A 21,801-nucleotide genomic window follows, 5' to 3' on the forward strand; every position below is an offset into this window, starting at 1 on the left:
TAAGTACAAAATGAATATACATAAAGTTTTCTCCATCATTTCATTGACCACACATGCCCACACAAAAACATGGAGTGGAAACCCACTCCTCCCCCCCGTGTCAGCATGTGTGTTCCAAAATAAAAGCCCTGACTGAGGTCTGCGCCTGGTGTCCTCCACAGCTGGAAGTGTGATTTGCTCGGCGTCAATCTCAACAACACACTCGTCCCTCCCCTCCATCCTGCACAGGAAATTACATTTCCCACTCACTCGCCACAACCAGAGGTGTGTGAGTGTGTGCACGTGCATCCTCGCGTATACTCACCTGTCTGCTTCTTTCTGCTCTGCATGCATGTATAATATGTGTGTGTGTGTGTGAGCATGTGAGACCGCCAAATGTGTTTTTACTGTGTGTGACAGGAGGGGGGAGGTGCCGAAGGGAGGTTCTGAGGAGAAACAGAGTGGCCAATGTTTCATATTACACTCCACGGCTGAGGCGGGGAAGGGTTGGTGTGGTGGGTGAGGAGGAGGAGGAGGAGGAGGAGGAAACCTGGGGCTTCTTTTCTTCAGAGGCATTTAACTGAAAGTTTATGGAGGCTGCAGCCGTGGAAAATGAAGATCTCCTCTGTGGTCTTCGCTCTCCTCACTCGAGCACTGTTTGGAGGTAGGAAAAGTTTATTTTGCTTCATACCAGAGAGGATGTGGTGCAGGAGAAATGTTCTCCACTGTTTGTCAGAGAAGCTTTGCACAAAACATCTGAGAATCAGAGATGGTGATCAGAGAGGAGATGGAGAAAAAACATTTTCAATTGATAAGATGCTCCTTTAACTGCTCTAAAACTTGAACAGTGTGTGTTCTTTCCCGTCGTTGCTAAAATAAATACACTCCAACAGATTGTAGGGTGTGCTGTCAAGAAAATCACCACTTTTTTCAAAGTTGCATATGTTTGCAGAGATGAAAGGGAATTCTGAAGTGAAAATTGCTGGTGTTCCTGTGAGTATTTGAAAGTAAAGCAGGGCTGATTTCAATGATCTGCTGTCAACACATTACTAAAAGTAATAGAGTTTAAAGTCACCTTTTAACACTAAAACAATACTTTTTTTTAACCTCTCACTACTATTTTCTGAAACCAAATGAGAGATAAATGCTCCATAAAAGGCTGTGATTTTTAATTACGTGTTGCGTTCACAGCATCTGACTTGTGTGACAGTAAAATGCCTGCGTGTCGTGGAAAGTTAAATATGAAAATGACGGAAAAACGTGTGATATATTGTCATGCAACGCATTCAGCAATAAAGTTTGTTCCTCAATATTCATCCCACGTATGTCGTCATGTGCCAAAAACAATACCGCTGTCGGTGTGAGTGGGAAGAAAACTGTTGGGCAACAGCTCTCACAGTGACTGTATGCGTTTTCAGATATATGACCTACAGCCTCCACTTGTGGAACAAACCCTCAGTGCATTTCTTATTCAGATTATTGATCTTTAACACTGTTTTGGCGATCAAGAGACATGTGGAAGTCGGTCAGTGAGGCATTAGCTTCTTCTCTTGGTAATGCATGCCATCTTTAAACCATTAGGCTGCTGCACTGTGATTTTCAGGAGGTGATTGGGAGTGGAATGAAAAGGACTTCCATCCCCTGTGTGAATACACATCTACTTTTAGATTGCACTTTTCCTTGCATTTGTGTTTTTTTCCCCATACAGTTCACACAGATAGAGAGACTTTTGAAAATGAATCTGAACTGGATGAAAGTGTGATTTGAAATTTGAAACAGGATCCCATGACGAGGCAACCTTCTTATTTTTACGCAGATGAATTTAAAAGATGTGCAGCCATGGACAGTGGATTCTTGAATTTGGAAAAAGTGGTTAAAAAAACTGAGAATTGTGGAAAATAATAACGTTATTTGATACAGTCAAAAGCTCCAGAGTGAGTGAATAAGTAGAGCTTGAGTGGAGATTGTTTTGTCATTTGCTCCTTCCACCTAGACATATTTGGACCACAGCTGCTCACGCTGTAACAATTCACTTAAGTTTAATGAAATCACCTAACTAACAATTTAGTAGACTATTTAACTCCACATAGTTTCAATCAGGTTAGTTTGAGTTGTATCAACTTAAAATTACAATCAGTCATATTGAAATTCAGCTCAACCCTCATCAGGAGTTCAAGTTGAGCCAGATCAAGCTAGGGTTAGATTAGGGTTAGAATAGATCAAAAAACTTGAGGCATGAATTGTTCCTCCATGAAAACCATTCTCTTTTTTTTTAGTATGAAATAGGGGTGAGTAGGAAAACTGTTTCTTCCCACTTTTTTGGTTGACAAACATCACATTTGTTCATCCTGGCCACTACATAGCACTGCACTCCCTTTTAGTTGCTACTGATGTAACATCCATATTTAAAACGTGATGACACTCATGTGTCATATGGAGAACTGACTGTGTAACTCCCTCTTTGTTGAAGGACAGGGACTCAAAAGGCCTCAGCCTGAACTTTAGAGCAACTAAATAGCAATAAATATGTGAATGCTGTATATCAAATATTTTCCCTGATTCCTATAATTTTGCGTGCTAATTTTTACAGTGTATCTAAAGTTCTTATATAGCCTACCAAATAATTGTAAGACTGGAAAAAAGCTTAATTGATTAAGAGAGATGCCACGACTAACTACATGCAGTCAAAGAAAGTGACCGAAACAACGCTTCAAAGAAATATAATTTTTGTAAAGAGTTGTGATATTGTTTTCATCTTATGTTGCTGCTGCGTGGCACATCTAAAATAACTTGTCTAAAACTTGCTCCTGCAGATTTGTGTTTTGCCATCAACGTCACCATCACTCCATCCCCCTTCACCGTGGCCCAGGAGGGTCAGAACATCACTCTGTCCTGTGTCGTGTCCCAGCGACGTCGAAATGCCGCTTTACCAGTAGTGAAATGGACCTTCCTACCAGCGGGCACAGACCGGCTGGAGGACGAACTCCTAATCGCCCGCGTCAACATGAGGAAGGCCCGTTTCTATGGCAACTACACCAAGAGCTTCCCGTGGCCCAAACTGAAGCTGACGGTGGTGAAGCAGGGGAAGATCTTTGACCTGCACATCTTGAACGTGGGGGAGGGGGACCGGGGGCTGTACATGTGCCGGGTGCAGGAGTTTAAAAAGCACCAGGACCGCTGGAAGGCCTCATCCAACTGCACCGCTGCTACTGAGCTCAGAGGTGAGGGCTGGATTTATCATTCTGCTTTGCCTGTCACTGACTCTAGTGGCATCATCTGGCTTCACATTGTTTAGATGCACATTTTATATTGCATATTGCACTTTACTGCCCTCATCAGTGGCTTTTTCGTTCTTAGGTTTTAAGTTGTTTTAATTGTTTTAAATGTCTTCAGACAGGTAGTTCTACCTAAATTTCACTGTACAGTTGTATGACCCTCAATATAATGAGAATAAAGCTACTATTATTTTATCCACACTGAAGCCAGGGGAAAAAGACTGTACATGCAAAGTCTTTATCTAACACCCACATTCAATTGAAAAACAGATGGTAGGTCAGCAATAATTCCTTAGAGTCCGATAGTGTTTCTATTGTATACCAAAATATCAAAGCCTCCATAGAAACAGAGGGCAACTCAAAGGCTTAAGGTTCTCCTTAAAGGACCTTTGACCTCTTTAGATTATTATTTTTTCTTTCACCACACACCCTGTAAGTAGATGTAGTTGTAGTTGTGCCAGCAAATACGAATATGTATCATGTTAACCAAGTGCATGCATGCTTGATTAACAAAATAAGGACCCACACACAGAAGGCCAATTTGCTGGTATTTGGAGTTAAAAACCATTTAAGGACCTATCAGAGAGGACTCTGATAGGCAGCTTGTATTCAGCCTAAGAGGCAACACTCAGGGTAAACATTTGCAAAGCATTCATATCTGCTCATGAAAGCAATTGCTGTAAATATGTGATGATAACCGAGGGTACACACTCAACGGTTAGTTCAACAAACATTATGCCAGACTCCTGAGTTAAAGGAGTCTAAGAAAATACTCTTCATTCTTGATTGAAACTTATACAAGTTTCCAAAATGTCTTTATTTTAAATAGCTAGTGTAACAAACTGTCAGAAGTAAAACTGAGATCTTGGGGTTAAAACGGTTGGGAGAGCCTGCATTAGGCTGCTACCATTAATTCTTGGTAGAAGACACCAGTAGCTGTAGTTTCTCACAGAATGACATCACCGCTTTTTAATAGTGTAGGGCGGAGACGAAACAACTATTTCTGTAACCACAACAGAAGCAGTGATAAATGCAGTTTTGATAATAGTAAGACCACAGATAGTTTAAAGCAAATGCCAGGTTGGCTTTCAGAGAGACAGCTTAAGCCAGCCTGGCAACAGATAACTGTGGGTGTTACTGAGCAGCTCTCAGCTGAGAACACATCAAACTGTTTTGAGGTTTTGGCACGTTAGAAAAAAAAAATCATAGATGCCCTGTTAGATCTCTGTCACTCAGTATGATCTCATAAAGTGAATGCAAGTCTTAAGGCTTAACAAACACATATTTGTTAGCAGTGATGTTAATTACCCCACACAGTTTAAGTTTAACATGTGCAAAATGTTCACTGCTATTAGAAAAAGGGGAGCCGTTCAGTGTCTCCAGTAGTAGCAGTTTCTCTGACCACAACTGGATGATGTAATCCATCTGCCCGAAGAGCTGGTGAAGTGGGTTCACTGAGCAGAAGCACTGTCCTGCTTTTGATTTTGAAGGGAAAATGTCAATGGTTAGGAACAAGCCTGAAGATAAAAGGATCCTCCATTGCAATAAGTTGTGGCTTAGACTGAGAGGATGATCTTGGAGAAAGAGCAGAGAGAGTGTGAGGTTTCAGCGCCACCGCTGGCACATGAGACGTTCACTCAACGGAACGGATGACACATCCACTGGTACCAGATCCTGAGCAGAGATCCTGTCACTTTCGTAAAACCAGAAGCAAACTTTAAAAGATTTGTCATTTTTTCCCCCATCTACTCAATCACAGGTCAGATTTCTACAGCAGATTTTAAAGCAACTATCACAGCCCATCCCCCCCCCCCTCTGTACACCTGTCAAGCCAGGCCTTACGTAACACACTGTTTGGTGATAACAATAGCAGACTTATTTGAATTCCTGAGAAATGTGTGAAACAGAGGTAGAGATACATTTGTTGCAGATGACTAATTGCTGGCAACTTGCTAACAACTGTAGGCTACTTAGCAGATTTTATTACTGTAGCTACAGGTATTCTAGCTGTTTACCATTCATTAGCATTAACATTAGCTTCATAAACTGGATGACATTGTTACCCCATTCATATAGAAAACAAAATTTGAAAAACAAAGAAGTGTTATTTTTCTTTTATTGCAGTGTAGAGTTAAATTGTCCTTGTATTATGCATAATGATAAAGAAAAATGAGACTGTTCTCCCTGATAACATAACCTATTCTCGTTTAGAAAATTTCACTGTCAGGGGGTCAATTTGCAGAAATGGCCTTAAAATGTGCACATAGCTGATAATGTTAGCTGGTAGCATACAGGATCAGCTTCCAAAGAAAGAATTAAATGCTAAATGGATGTGAAGATGTGAACAGGATTTTTTGTAATGCAATCTGTAACCCAAACTGATGATAGTTAAAGGCACTATCTATAAATTTTGCTGTTGTTCATAGCCACCTTTAGCATCGACGGGAAGATGCTTAGTTAGGCCAGCCCCGCTCTTGGCAAGTGATGCTCACTACCACAGAATGTTTGGTTACTATTGGGTTAAGCGAGTTATTTAGGCATATACAGCCTACATTTGTATCTTAGATAGAAATGGATTAAACAGGTGCTTCGGAGGAATGGAATGAACAGGTGGGTTTCTAGTTTTGGAGAATCTAGGAAAATAATACCGATTAAATTCTTAGAATTCTTGGTATCATTTTTAGTAGATCTCAATCCACAGCGAAATCCAAAGCTTGGCAGATCTGCTGTGTAGCCCCATTACTGTGAAGGTAATGAGAAGAAATGGCTATTTGGGTTGAGGGGCTTAGTGAACAATATATTGCTATACCCTGTGTCTGAAAATTTGCAGCTTTTTCTCTGCAGCAATGAATCAGAACGTGAAGACAATTTGTCATTAAATTTATTACCATATACCATTGGTGTTCCTCCCCACTTTGAACAACAGTAGACATTGCTCACCGCATTTTCCATGGAAGTGTTTCTATGGGCTATGACTTTTGGGGTGTCTACGGCCAAGTCTAAGCTCGGGCACACACACAGTCCCCTCCGAGAGCTGTTGACATTGGCCACGACCAGGAGTTTCCCTCCCAGAAGTAGAACAGACAGGGAGTCCAGAGAGACTCAGCATAACTGCAACAAGAGATAGTTGTGCTGAGGAAGGTAAAGTCTGAATGTTTGTCTGCAGTGACAGTTGAGTGGGCAGCCGGCTCGTGTCTGGCTCTAAACGTTTAGTGGTCAAGGATGTGGAGAGCTATTTTCATCCCAGGAAGTACCGGCCCATTATGGTTTTAGTGATAATAATAAAAAAGCCTACTGCGACATTTTTGAATGAATACAGCAATTATGACCTGAATGGCAATAGATGTAGAAAATACAGACATTGTTTATTTTTCGTTCGAGGTGACAAGAAGCTCAACCAGAGATTCACCAGAGGACCAGAATACCTCCCTGTTCCAAAGCCTGTTGAGACACCACCTGCACCACAGTTTGGGAGCATCTTGCAATGTGGATATTATAACACATGTTCTATTCAGTAGCTGAGGATGTATGACGCAGCCCGACTTTACTGTTCTGTCCAAATGATTTAAGGTTAGGTGTCAATTTTATCCACCAACTAATATAAACTCCAACTCTAAATCAGACTCATCAGAATGACTTGATCCAACCTTCATCCAGCCTTTTATTGAAGTTTCGTGGGAGCTTTTTGAAAAGAAAACAACAAAAAAAAAACACAAACACACGACATTATAAGAAAATGTCAGAATTGAATGTGAAAGGTAACAAAATTCAGAGATGCAAACTCAGTAGCATCTTTCGTCAGACCTCTCCTGCTGGCCAAATGCCATCTTTTAAATTCCCAAATTTTCAAGCGGGCTGTTGTAAACTGTGTGTGCGGAGGGATGTATCCCTTAATGTAGGTTAACCAGAACTGTAACCAAAACAGTCACTGTTTAAGTCGGTCACCATTTCAATTCAGAGTAATGACTAGCTCTCATTAGTAATATAAACACTGTTCAGGATCTGGGTTGGGAGAGTGCACGGTTCAGGGCCAAAGTTCTAACAACATAGGAAAATTGTTCTATTTCTGCCCAGTGGACCAGCAGGTAGTTGGTGCTTTTTCCACACCAACGGTTGACAGCCATGATAAACATCAGCTTCACTTCTGAGGGGTTAAAACCCCTGTGGGACCATTACTCCTGGTCCCCACTTCAGATGAGAGACAGCAGATGACTGAGGCCGCATGTCCACATGCGTGTGTTTGTGTGTGTGTATGACGTCAAACTGATGGAATTCCTGTCGGATAACATTAGGTGACCAGGTGTTTCCACAATCCATCTCACACACAAAACTGCCATTACTCTACTTACTACTGCTATAATAAACACAGGCAGAGAGGTCAGAGGGTTTGGTAGAAGAATAGTGTGGATAGAGCCTCCTCTTGGCATAAACACACCAAACTTTTGTATTTCTATAGCACATGTGGGCGACTACAAGTTAACAAGACGTACACAGCACACGGATGTGGCGTGGGTTTAAGTATAGTGAGAATGTGGACCTCTTAACTCAAAAATATCACCATTCAGAGGTCACACACATTTCATATGGTTTTTCTGTACAAAACTGTGTTAAAACAAGTGGCCATAACAGTGAAAAACCAACAACATCATCTTATCGTTAAGTCCTCAACAGAGACACAGTGAATAACTGAATGGAAAAATGCTAATTCCTAGAAGAAAGGATACAAGAAGTTAAAGGGTGGATTATTTGAAGCTTTGTGAAGAGGCACAGCACTGCTGTGTACTTACATTCATCTCCAGTCATTTATAATACAGTAAATTACAGCATTGACTGACTCAGAGGACAGTGAAGACACAGAGGATCATTATTCACCCCAATCCACGTCTGTATATTGATGTTTACAGCGTTGGGTTTGTTGGGTCAGCAACTGAATGCAACGCAGTGGTTCTGGTGAACAAAAAGTAGTTTTGTTGCATGTTTCCACTTCCTGTGCGACGCAGCCTTCTGCCATTCAAAAGCTGCTGTGAAAAGAAGACATTCTGTAGATGAGGATAAAAAGGCAGTTTTATAGCACAAAAGTGTCCGATTGCTGATTATTCCAACATGTACAGCTGCATCACTGACAGAGCCGCACAGAAAAACTCCACATGAACGTCATCGAGATTTACGCTGTGAATAATTCACTGTGAGGGAAGGGTAGAGCTTTAAATCAAATCATCTTCCATCAGAGACAACTGGAGAAAGTCTGTTTTAGATAATAGGCTGAGACTACAGTGTTTGGATTCATTTGCCACAGTCTAACCACAGATATGTCGTATGATATGTTGTATTGTCAGCGATTGTTTTAGCATTTTCATGACCACGAAAGTTACAAGACCAATTTTATATAGACAAAAGAAGCTGTTCACACATGTTTTGCAAAATAATACAACAGTTGTTGAGTTCATTGAAGACACCTGCTAACACATGAAAGATATTAAAGTTGTTTTGCCTTTTACAAGCTGGTTAAAAAAATAGTTCATGTAACCTTCAATTAGTAACTTCTGTTGTTAAACTCCAAGTTGTCCAAGTCAGGCTAGATAGCTAAGACAACAACAGTGTAAACAAGTCTGAGATAATTATTTTTGGCATGGGGAAAAAAAATCTACAATATAATAATGTAATATCAAAACACAAAGACATTTTTCAGTGCTGATGCTGTCAACTCCTGTTAACAACTCCTGTTAACCTAACTTATCTATCTATAAGCTACAGAAAATATAAGCCACTAGAAAGAATCTGACAGAAGCTGAAACATCTGTGACTGCTCGGGTATCTTAAACCTGTTTTTTGCACGTTATTTACAGTTTTTTCTATTCTTGAGTGATTTATTTTTTTTTGCCCTATACCATTGAGTTGGATAAGTCAAGTGGATCTGACTTTTTCCCATTATGATTCATGCTGATAAATGGGCTGCCTAGCACAGTCTGACACTGTTTAACCTGCAAGCCTATCTTCCCTTTAAAATAGTTTGTTTCCAAACTGCAGAATGTAGGTCACATATAATCAGCCTAGGGTTAGTGGTTTCACATATGGGACCAAGTCCAAAGATATCTTGCTACTGCTTCTCATAAACACCTTTAAACCTACAGAAACATGTTAATCAACTTATTTTCATTATCTAAAAAAAAAGCCCACAAACTGAACAGCTTATTTCAAAACTCCATCTATCTGTGGGAGATAACATGAATGTGAGATTGAAAGCAGCAGAATGCGGAGTGGGAAAATGGAAACACTGATTCATTTTTTTTTTCACATGGATAGGGATGCCCTATCATTTCTGTCCTTCCACAGTGAAGATTAGTCTAATAAATGTTATCTTCTAACAAAATAAATGGACTGACTGTAGAGCTATAAGCATTGCAGCATTTTGCAGAAACTCTTTTCTAGGATTTTATCGTAGAACTGCAGGCTTTGCTATAAACATCCCACTGCTTTATGTGAGGTTTGACAGATTTTAATTCATACCTATACTGTTTCACACAGCTTAATGGCCTCAGCTTTAAATCTAACCTCCTTTTTTTGGTGAAAGTTGTGCCAGAGTTCATCCTAAGTATTCAGTTTCTTATATATCATTTACTATAGATGTATTTTTTATGTACATCTGGATAAAGTGAGTTTATGGATTATCTGAGACATTGCATGCTGGTCTGCCAGTCAGTCAGTCTCCATGCTGTCTTCGCCAGTCTGCCTGTGGGAAAGTCTCCAGTCGGTGTGGTGGTGGCAAGCCTGTTTGTCGTCAGCTGCTGGTGGTTTGGTGTATTTCAAGATGTCGCAGTGGGTGTCACTTCACAAGCTTCCTACCAGCAGCTCAGCAAGAGTATGGTGCTGTTAAGGCGACAGCGGTCAGATGGGGTGGAGAAATGAGCGAGTGTGTGGGGGCAAGAAGATTTCACATTTAGTATGGGAAGCATACTCTCAGTCATTTGGACATAAGTGGTGCATAGCTGAGATTTCCATTATAGATGTGCTGCATTAAAAAAATCTTTGATCAGTCATTGGTTCTCATATTATATTTTTGGGGTACAACAAGCCATAACTTAAACACCATGTATATAACAATTGCACATTTTAGATTCTTTGCATCTGAAGCAGCTGAGATCTTAAAAAGTCCCGAGATGAAAGTCTTACTAACTCATGGAGCTAGCATTAGTCAGCTGAGCTGAGCTGAGAATAATACATAGATTCATAGTCTGATTAACATCCTTATTGTTGCATGCCATCTCTTACTTACTCCTGTATCTCTATATTTCTCTATTCTAAAGTAATAATGATGATGGTATTTACAGTGTATACAGTAATGATTGGTGGCAAAATGGTGCTGTGGTTAGCATGGCCTAGGGCCTTGCTGTGTGGAGTTATATTGTCCCTTTGCCCTTATAATGATGTATTGCATGTATGTTTACTTTACTAAGCTTCAATAATGGCAGATGGTTTCCAAAAAAAGGGAAACACAGCTTGAATTCAAGTTATTGAATGTCTGTAAATCATAGAGACAATAATCTGAATGTTCCTGGAGACATTTTAATATTCGTGTCACAGAAGAAAAAACATGAGGCAGTACACTGACATTCAGTGAGGACATGTTCCCTGTTTTATCACAACAGGTTGTTATGAAGCTGGAAGAGAAGCAGAGCAGCAAACCAACTGTTTGCATTCATTGCGGTGTTCATGAGTTATTTATCCTTCTATTGAGCAAAGGTTATAAGGTTGAGCCCTCTGAACAGTGAATCAGAGACAGGAGCAGGCAGGGAGGAGGCCCACCTCGGCTCCTTGTCTTCCTACAATTAGCCTTATTTAAACTGTAGCCGGTGTGTAATCAGGCGGCAGGGAAGCCACAGCGATGACTATGGACTTTACATGTTTCTCTTCTCTCCTTCTTTCTCTCTGTAGTGCATGTCCTACCAGCCACCAAGGCCAAAGACAGCCTGTGGAGCTTGTTTGAAGGTAAGTTGTCATATTTTCAGTGTGTTTGAATGTTTCAGTGTGTGTGTTTTGTTTTTGTGGTGGACTGGCACTGTATCGTCTTTGGCAGACAGAAATAACCCAACCCAAAGGATATACTACAGTGCTTTAAATAGCTCAGTAAACCATGTACTAGCTCCTTTTTTCCCTTCAGATTTTTGTGTGCAGTGAAGCAGTGGCATGAGGTTGCTGCACTGGTGGACCAATGTGTATGTGTTTGTGTACATTTTTGTGTGTTTCAGATGTGTACCTGTGTGCGGTGCTGATCTGCTCAGTGGGCCTGCTGTGCATGTGCATGTTCACGGTGACGGTAACCTGCCAGTATGTACAGAGGAAGCAGAGGTTAAAAGGTCAGCAACACATTGAAAGTACAAAAACCAAAGTATTATCAATGTCTCTACACCAGTTGTGATGATTCTGTATGTTATACCCTTGCAGATAATTACCACCTGGTCAAAAGCCCACAGAACAGGTGCGCTTTACATTTAAATAAAGATTTAAGGAAGATGTATCAGAATAATATGTTTTTAACTGTACTGAACCGCTTGTAATCTGTTTTCACTGCAGCTCGGGGGAGACAGTTACCAGTGTGGTCAGTATGTCTCCTGCTCTGCCTCAGAAGGAGAGGAGGTACAGGAAGAAGAGAAGCAGAGACTACCAAGAGGAGGTTCCACCAGAGGTACCGGCCAAAGGTAAAGCTTCCTGTGATCTGAGAGCTTTTCACTCTAATACAGACATACTTAAAGGAAATGAGATTATAATCCCTGTACTTATACCAGGGAAAAATATATTAATGTGATCATCAGCTCCATGTGAGGTTTACACTATATTTTTTCTTTTTTTCCCCCACTTTGCTTTCCAAATATCAATCCATGCTAATGTTAGAGGCCGGCATCCACCCCTTCCATATATAACCTGCGGAGTTATGCATGTGACTGTTTCCCAAAGTTGACTGAGAAAACTTTCTCACCCATAAGACATGACAGCTCTGCCACACCAAGGCTTAATTAGCATGTGGAAGAAGATGTATCGTTTGTCACTCTTTGTCACCCAGGACTTTCACTTTGACACCCATGTAAATAGCCTACGCTTTTTTTTATGGATGTAAGAAACAGGATAAAATATATGGATGTTCTTGAAGAGCTAGGCTAGCTGTTTCCAATTGGCAGGTTGTAGTAAAACATTTTAGCCTACATTTTTTTTCCGATGTCCGACTTCTCCTTTAAGTTGCCATAAAACCAAAATAATGTCCTAAAAGATACTAAAGTGGTATAAAATATGATAGGAACTACAGCGTTGAATGATTCTTTCTGTTTTAATTTCTATACGCAGCCACTCCTATATATTACAATCACTTGATCCATGGAAAATATGAAACACTGGCTAGTGTAGCTTGAAGCTAAAGAGTAGGGATTTTTAAGATCAAATTGGGAATATTGGAAGCAGTCAGGGACTCGAAAAATGTCTCACTACACTCACAACTGTCTGTGTAAATGCCATGTGAAGAGTGGTCTCTGTTACGTTTGTGGTTGTGTTGGAGAGGTCTGGTTCTTATTGTAGACATATACATCATATTGAGTCTCTGCAAAAACCACTTTTGTTTTGTCCCTGCAGCTCCCATTGGAGACAAAAGGAAACCCAAACTTTTAAAACCACAGCCAAGGAAAGTAGTGTTGGTAAGTACCCAGACCTTTTCATGAGATGCTTCCTTTCATCGTCATACTGTATTGTCACTTGTCAGTGACCAGCAATCAATCTGGTTATCATTTTTCTTGTGTCCCTTGGACCTAGTTTAGAGGTCCATATCCATTGCTACAAATGTAATGGAGAGCATTACAAACATGTGACAGGAATACCAAAAAATAAAAAGTGAGCCACAAAACCCAGGTTTAATTTTATAATCATTGCTGGAATGATGTGGCAACTTAGTCTGCCGAATAAAAACAAGGGGAGCTTAGTTCAGATGACGTCTTGTTAGTATTCATGTCTGACAGTGCAATTCATTGGAGCAAACAGGGTAAATTTACAGCAACTTCAGCCTTGTAATTAGCTTAATGTAGTTCTGCAAAAAAATCATTCCCAGCCCTCTTTGTCCTTTTATCCCCACTAATACCACTTCCCCTCTCTTGCCACTTCCCTCGTCCCCTTTTCCTCCATCATTATTTTACCACCACCACCACCACCAACCCCCTGTCCTCCATCTCTCCATCTCTAGCCGAAGATAGTGGAGGAGAATTTGACGTACGCGGAGTTGGATCTGGTGAAGCCCATCCCAGAACCCAAGGCTTCACGTAGCGGTACCGTGTATGCTCAGATACTGTTTGGGGAGCAGCAGCTATGAGGCAAACACACACAGACACACACACACATGCCACTAACTGTGCCTTATGTAAAAAGTATTGTCTATTTATGATCTGTATTTTGTTTTGTATTCAAATGGTTTGTGAAGGGCAAAATGTGTAATGCCTCAAAATTGTACATATGATTTCATATGATATGAGACCAACATGCTTAAGGGAAACGTTTTGTATACTGGTGGTAATTTTCTTTTTGCACATGTTTGAATCCTGTGTACTGGGAACACAATAGAAGACTATGGTGTCTGTCATCACAATCACAGGGGAAACTGGAAAGCTTATTGGTGGATAATGGTTAAGGATGCTGATAATTATCATGTCACAGCATAGAGTAAGGTTGCAATTAGCCTAGTATAATGAGTGTGTAGGTTAAGCAGGGGAAAACAGCTCGTCTGTCGCTGGCTAGCATGCAACATGGCAACAGGAGGTTACATGTCTGTTTTGTTGACAAACTACACATAACTCCCTCCAAAACCACAAATTGTTGTTTTTGCATGTTTGTATGTTTAGAGGTGTTTTGAACTTTGGAGAAAACCAAGCTAGCTGTTTTCCCTGACATACAGTCTCTGGGACTTTCCCAAGCCAAGATAACTGCTTCCTTTAGCTAAAGTGATAAGAGAGTTATGGTTGTCTAATTGTCTTCTCATCTAAGCTTTTACCCAAAATATCAAACTTGTCCTATATATATGCAAATTATTCTGAATACTGGCATTTATATGAATTCAAATACATAAAGGTTTTTTCTTTGCAACAAAATATCATTTTGTTTGTTGAGCTTACTTACCTACCCTTCCAGTGGGAGCCCCTCTCATATTTTGTTGACTCTCACTAACACAGTGAGTTGTGGGAAACCCCATGCGAGAGTCAGCAAATTTATGAACAAGAGACTAAATAAATTAGAGACATCCGTTGTTTTGAATGTGAACCAATGCATTTTCAATTGTGATTTACTTCTAGTGTGTTCCCAGCATTATCTGCCTCACAACATCTGTGTTCAGTCTGGTTTTGTGTGTCAGGCTGCAGTTTATAATGACCACAACTCCACAGAGTTGATATTAAAGTAGCGATTAGCCCCCCACCCTCACAGGCATGTGCTTTCATCTGGTGCCAACATCAACTTCACAGGCTGTTAGTGACACATATATATGCACACGGCACATGCAAGAGTGGAGTTACATGTAAGGTAAACATCCTCACAAAAAAGGCACATACTGTAAATCCAAAAACCTGCAAACAACTGTGAAACCTGATCTACAAACAGGGGCGACCTCAGACCTGTGTTTGGATTATTTCACATTAAGTTCCATTGTATTTAAAATCACAAGGCAATTTCAGTTTTTGAGATGAGATATGAGCCAGGGTCCATAACAGCTGTGATCCCCCATGCTGTACCCTCACTACAATTTCCTTGCTTTCTCACTTTCCATGAATCTGAGCGTGAAAGTGCTTAGGAGTCTTTTTCCATTTAACGATCCTCTGGATTGAGGCATGGAAAAAAAGCAAAGGAGAGTTTTTCAAACAGTGAACTTGAAACCCAGACACAAAGGCACCGGATCCCTCCCTTCCCCCAAGACCTCCACTATCTTATGTGGAGTTATCCGTGCAGATGGAGCCTAACTGCAGAAGAAGGAGACTTTCTAGTTTGAATACCTCTGAACTCTAACTTCAAGTGGTTTTTTGCAGTGTTTTCGGGCATCAAATGTTACTTAAACTAGCTAACATTGAGATCATTCAATCATTTGAATAGGATGATTTAACTTCTTTGAAGGACAATGAAGATTGAAAGTGAAATGTGGTATTTACCTTAGACTTAAGTAACCACCCTTTGAGAAAATATAACTAGTTACCAGCATATTAGATCTGTCAAGTTTATCCATTTAATATGTTGAGAAAGTGAAGTTGTATGATTTGAGTCTTGATCTGTAGCTGTAGCACAAAAGCTGACTTACAATATGGCTGCCTTTCACTTGAAAAAAGCAGGGGAAAAAAAGGTTTCAGGCTATCACTGCAAATGTATAACCAAATCCTACAGCAAGCTTATAGTTATGTACTTTTTTTTGTTCCCCTCACTATATATTGCATTACAATGTAAACCACTGCTGATGGTAGCATTCCAATTTTCTGTTGTTGTTCTGCTTGTGTCAGCTGCACAGTGTGTATTACCCCTATAAAATGACTGAAGGTGACCTTTCAGTGGTGGGTAGAAGTGTCTTAAAAATGCCCTTAAACTGTGAAATGTAAAGTTTCTTCCAGACCACACTGTCCTTAATGGAAGTCTGCTAACTAGAACCATGTGTGTGAATGGTGCCTCTCTGCTCTCTCTCCGCTCCCCTCTTTCTCTGCCCACCACTGACCTCTGCATCCGTCCACGTCAGCATTTATTTCTGTTGTTCATGTTGTATATTTTAGCTGTGCAATTTGTATTAATAAGTGAAATAAATATAAAAGAGGATGTAGGATGAATGCTGCATTGCTGAGTTGTTTTTAGTCATGCAAGCTGTGTGGTTGCTTGGACGACAATATTTCACCCTTGGACCAGAGCAATGGTAATATATAATGTAGTTATAATGCTGGTCTCCTGCTGTGCTGTGCTTTATTAAATTCATGACAGCTGTATGGTCCTGGATCTGGTGGATTTGATTGGACCAAAGGCTCTAAACCAAACAGCAAGAGATCATACAAACCTGTGACCCTCAACTGTTATTGATATGCATGAATCATCAGGAAAAACAGTATCTACACTGTGATTTAACTCACCTCTTTCAGGTCCAGTTAGTTTTCACCTTCACATAATGTGAGAGGGGTGCATCCAGGAGCCTGGATGGGTGTCAGCTACTCTTGTGGCAGTGGAGGCGCTGTAATGAGAGAGGGGGAGATTTAAATGTTAGGTTTAGTTTACTTGGAAACTCCAAATTATTTTCGAAAGGAAAAGAGAGAGGAAGCTGTGCAGTGCAGGACAAGATGAACCCCAGAGGCTTTAAGAAACGGTCTCACCCAGAAGGAAAACACATGAAGCTGATAAAAAGAAACAGGTCATGACTTAGTTTGGAGGGAAATGGTCCAACTGAAATAAAACACAATATGTAAGGTAAATAAAATTCAAATTGTTTAAGTGGGTGGGATTGTTGGAAAGGGAATTGCAGGAGGTGAAGGGAGGAAAAACGTGGATTAAAAAGGAGAAATTCTAGCTTTGTGAAGGGGAAGGAAAGGCAGATAGACCCAAAGGGGTGTGATAAATTGGTGTTGGGTGCCTGTGTGAACACAAACCAGTCAGATTTTCAGACGCTCCCATAAAAATAAACGGTGACACTTTACTTGACGCCTGTCTCTATAACGCATTATAACCATACTTATAATGCAGTTATAGCACTGTATATCTATAGTTATAAATACTCATAAATGATCATGATGCTTTATTACATTAATCATAACTACACACAATAAAGCATTTTATCATGACTTATAAGGTCAGGTATTATGATACGTTATTGTTAGTATCTCGCTGACAAATAAAGTGTTACCAAAGAAACATCTGATGTCATCAGTAAAACAGTTGAACAAAACCTATTGTTATAGCAGAAACCATTGAGTGTGTCTGCTTGTTCTGTCCCATGCATGCCATCAGGTCAGTCCATAGACATACAATGCATAGTAAACACAGTCTACAACCAACATATCCTGTGTGGTTACAGTAAAGCATAGCTAGACTGCCCTCGGGGCAGAAAGGAACATAATGAAAGACTTCGGCAAGCGGAAATCACAAGAAGCAGGGATTAGAGAAAGGCTCCATAGATGTCTTTGTATCAAGTGTCCAATGTTGAGCGGTCAGTTCATGTTTGAAGACTGACATTGTCCTCTATGTTCCCTTCTGTAAGTATACAGCACAATAAGGTCATGGGTCCATTGGGATACTGCTTACTGGCCTTCAAAACCCAATGGACTTCCATCGGTTTGCTCCCCATAACACAGTCTCCTATTGAGAAACTGCCTGAAAAGAAGCAACCGACTGGTCTGTGCAACTATTTACTTTGGTTAACCCAATTTTCTCATTGTCCACTCTGTCCACTGAGCTTAAAAATACATACCGTGTTAGTCCAGTCATAAATTTGAAAGGAGACTGTTTGTTTTCCAAGTTCCTAGAGGATGACGAGGAAAGAAAACATCGAGAAAAACAGGGGGTGTTTTTCAGCTCACTGTGTTACTGCGGGCTAATGGACAAACTAATTGTGAGAATGGGAAGAGAAGATGGTTTTCTCCTCTGCAGGGCTGTTAAAGCTTAATATGTGCCTGTTCCAACACTGGCATTTGCATCAAGAAAAATGGCGTTAATTATGCCATTTGGCGTTACTGATGTTTAAAAAAGACAAACTGGCAGAAGTGAAATGAATAAAGACTTCTAAAGAAAAGAAAAACAAAGCAGCTCGTCACAGCTCATTGGAAATTCCACCAGCCTTGCTCTCATTTTGAATCCACAGCTTTTTCATCTGTTGTTTCGCACTTGGTTGTGTTTGACAGACAAGCAGTAACTGATGAGGCACTTCATTACAGGATTTATTAGTCTGCAGCAAGCATGACTGTCGTGTCTCAGTGCCATGATTCACTCCGCTGCAGTGCGGAGCTCTGGGCCAAGCAGAACTAATGAGGACCAGTTTCGGACTCACCGGCTGGCTGTCACCCCTCTGGGCTCCCCAAAATGGTGACATCATACTACAATCACTGTTGAGATTGTTAGCAGTTGGTGTATAGAGTGATGGGGTTGCACATTTTGTCAATGGTGATGCCAGCAAAGTCAGAATGACATTTCCCCATAAGAGCACAGCAGGAGCAAGGCCTCAAACCCAGAAATTAGTTAGCATTGTAGCAGGTCCTGTTTTGTTTTTCAGCAAGGTGTGATTTGGTTGGATGACTGAGATAAGTGCTGTGGTTCATCTGCAGATTCTACACAATAACAAAACATCAGTAAATATCCCAGTTGTGATCTCTCTAAGCTCCTGTCTGTTTAAAAAGGCCAGTCTCTAACAAATGAGACTAGACTACAAACTACACCTCCTCTTCATGTTGACCCTAACCCTAATCTTTAATCAGACTGGTGGGTTTGCACATTACCTATTTAAGATCATTGTTATAAGAATAAAAAAAAAACTTAATGTGGAGAGGTCATAAACACACCATCCTGACATACAGCAATGCCACAGCGACGCAAGCGAGAAAAAGTGATTAGAATGCATACTTTTCAATCAGCTTGTCCTGACATGCCGCAGACAACATCACTCTGTCCAGCAATGACGCCCAACCTTGAAAAACTTGCTCGCTCTGTCTCTATCTGGACGACATTTCAGGGCTGTGTCCCACCCCTTAACACTTCTTATTGGTTGAAAAGTACACTCTGCTTCTTGTTGACAAGCTAGTTAGTGATGGAGAGGAGAATATCAGAGAATTGCATTGAAATAAAATTAAAAAAAAAATACTTCAAGATTTCGGCAACCAGGAAATGTCAGGAATCTAAAAACAGTGCCAGAAGTTTGTTTACATCCCTTGATAATTTGATTGGTTTAGATTCTGAACCAATAGAATATACTCGCAATAAAATTGCTAAGCTGCATATCAGGACACTTTCGGGCGAGATTTCGTCGCCAGTTCGCTCGCTCGCTGTATGTCAGGATGCAGTGTAAGTGATGATGATCACTAAAATACTCAAGAAAACAACATATTAACTATGTACAATGTACTAAGTATGTGTGCGTCTGTAGATGGACAGAAATGTGCCTGCTTGAGGCATTTCCCTCAGGAAAGCCAGTGGAAATGATTAGGATGTCTCATAAGTAATGACTGATCACTTTATGTCTTATAAATCAGACTCTAAAGCAGCCATTCCCATGTAAACAGCATTAATCCTGACATACTAATCCTGACCCAGTCAGTACATTCATCGTGTGCAGACAAATACCACAGGACTGACTTACTCAAAAACACTTTCTCAAAGGCAAAGTGAATATTTTGTCAAGTCCATGTTTCCTGAATGAAATATGGACAAAAGGAAAAGGAGCTCTTTGAACTTCCAGCCCTGCAGCAAAGACAACACAACAGTCTCCCAGTCAGAGGAGAGGAAAGCCACATCCACTCAAAGCTTAGACAAACACATGAATGCCTCTGCCCCCTCGGTGCCAGCTTTCCTAAACATATCCAACAAGCTATCACTCATCCCTACACAAAAGCAGCTTCAGCCCTGTACACACAAACAATGGTACATAAAGAAGACAAAGTATGCAGAAGCATGTTGGAAAGGAAGAATCGCAAAGTCCCCATGACAAATCCCGGAGCCTGGACTTAGCACTCAGGTTCATTCCATGTGTATGTTCCTGAGAGGGATAAAGATGCTTCCTTCTGTCTGAATTTATGTTTCTTTAAAAACTGTCTGTATCCGGTAAAGGTTGACTGGCCGTGAAATAGATGATCCACTCTTGTAATTCACACATTCCAGACAGTTAAATAGAATATATTAAACACCTGGCAGCTACACAGTCTTTTATGTTGGGCCATTGTGCAGCTGCTCCAGAGTATTTTCTAATTCCCCTTAGACTTTTGTGGAGGTGGTTGTCTGTGTCAATCACAATCTGCCCTTACAAAGCTGCTTTAAGGGGAAGTGAAAACATAACCTCAGAGCAAAACTGAGAAGTCACAGAAAATCACACATTTTGGGCAACCTATCCAAATTTAAGTCAAACCAAATCTCTCTCAGGTACAAAGAGAGTATAAACATGGTATAATCCAATAGGATGCAAATCTTTCAGTGCAGCCACACCATCTGTTTGTACAAGACCAATCGTCCCAAAAGGAGCCAATCAGCAGCAGGATCCGATATAGTCCTGCAACCACTTCCCTGTCCTGATTCCCATCTATTTGCATAAACGCACACTAAACCAGTCATGCTTTCAAAACAAAACATGGGGAAAAAAACAGACAACCGCAAAAACAATATGATGGTATCCGTAGCGGTAAGAAATAAATGTTGTCATCATTTTAGTGTGAATTGTGGTTTATCAAATGTCTTTAATTGCCAAATTTCAAATCTAGGGTCTTGCTCAAGGGCACTTCAGCTGTAGATGTAATAAAAGCAAAACAATTCTTACTCACTTTTATATCAGTGATCTGATATTATGTCTAATTTGGTGGGTGGGTTTGTTTGTTTGTTTTTGTTTTTATTTGTTTCAGTCCATTGCAGGTACCAAGGATAAACTCCAACCTTGGTCAGCCAGCCATTACCAAGTCATTTCACCAATTTGAGCAAGAAACAAAAGACATTCATTAGGAGTATGTTATTTGAAGTCTTAACTATTACAAGAAATATGGATGATGTCTGTGTACAAATCCATACTGGTTACCGGCAGGCAGCTGTTTTGAAAAGCGGCTGACAAAGACGACAGGAAGGAAGGAAATGAGCGATGAAAGAAAGGAAATCCTCACTGGCAAGTTTGTAGAATTGAAACATAAGGATGACAACACATGATATCAGTGCTGGGGCTGTGATTATTATTTCTATATATCTTTGGCTATATCTGCTGGTACATTACTGGTTGCTGGTTGTTCCTATTTAGAAACACCTTAGCATTTATACTGTCATTCATCCAGCCTCCACAGAGGAGCAGTGGAGTGGAGCAGAGAAGCAGTTATAGCTAATGACAAATATAATAATAAAACATATATATAATGTATCAGCTACATTACAGTTTCTAATAAACCAGTTAAATGTTCATAAACTGCTAAATTCTAGATATGCCATGTCAGCTATTAAGCATCTTATAGGGTTCAGTGAGTTCAAGTTTATGAATTTCTAATAGAATAGCTTGGTAGCTACTGCAATTTACTCCTATCCCTGGTTTATTTGGTTTTAAAACACCAGGTTAAGAAAAGAACAAGGGCTGTAGAAATAATATTTTCTCACACATTTTAAAACAAACTTAATTTTCCTCCTTTTTTTCCCCATTTTCTTTGCTTCTCCCACCCTGCCTCTGTCAAGCAATGCTTGCACACACATAGACACACACACTACTCACATTTCTTATCATTAGACGTAATCTGAACTGCTGTGTGCAGTACCTCACTCAATTAGGTCAGCACCATTTCCTCCAGTGTGACCTGCATTTCTCCCGACCTGTATATCACACTGCTGAGGGAAATGACTCAAG

The 21,801-nt window shown here is 40.4% G+C and overlaps 1 protein-coding gene across 1 annotated transcript; it reads left to right on the plus strand.

Moving 5' to 3' along the window:
* The first annotated feature begins 445 nt into the window (after window positions 1-445).
* On the plus strand, window positions 446-16,076 carry vstm4b (V-set and transmembrane domain containing 4b). The gene is made up of 8 exons (XM_085761375.1): window positions 446-643; window positions 2,793-3,200; window positions 11,187-11,240; window positions 11,501-11,608; window positions 11,697-11,730; window positions 11,826-11,950; window positions 12,873-12,934; window positions 13,474-16,076. Exons 1-8 carry the CDS (start codon window positions 592-594, stop codon window positions 13,597-13,599), a joined length of 969 nt encoding a protein of 322 aa, XP_085617501.1. The 5' UTR covers window positions 446-591; the 3' UTR covers window positions 13,600-16,076.
* Window positions 16,077-21,801: the final 5,725 nt, after the last annotated feature.

This window comes from Trachurus japonicus, chromosome 19 (genome assembly GCF_045865225.1).
Source record: "Trachurus japonicus isolate A0001 chromosome 19, Traja_1.0".
NCBI lineage: Eukaryota > Metazoa > Chordata > Actinopteri > Carangiformes > Carangidae > Trachurus > Trachurus japonicus.

Coding starts and splice junctions, on each gene's coding strand:
- vstm4b (XM_085761375.1), top strand. CDS start 592: ATGAAGATCTCCTCTGTGGTCTTCGCTCTCCTCACTCGAGCACTGTTT. Junction 3,201..11,186: donor CGCTGCTACTGAGCTCAGAG/GTGAGGGCTGGA, acceptor TTCTCTCTGTAG/TGCATGTCCTACCAGCCACC. Junction 11,731..11,825: donor GTCAAAAGCCCACAGAACAG/GTGCGCTTTACA, acceptor TTTTCACTGCAG/CTCGGGGGAGACAGTTACCA.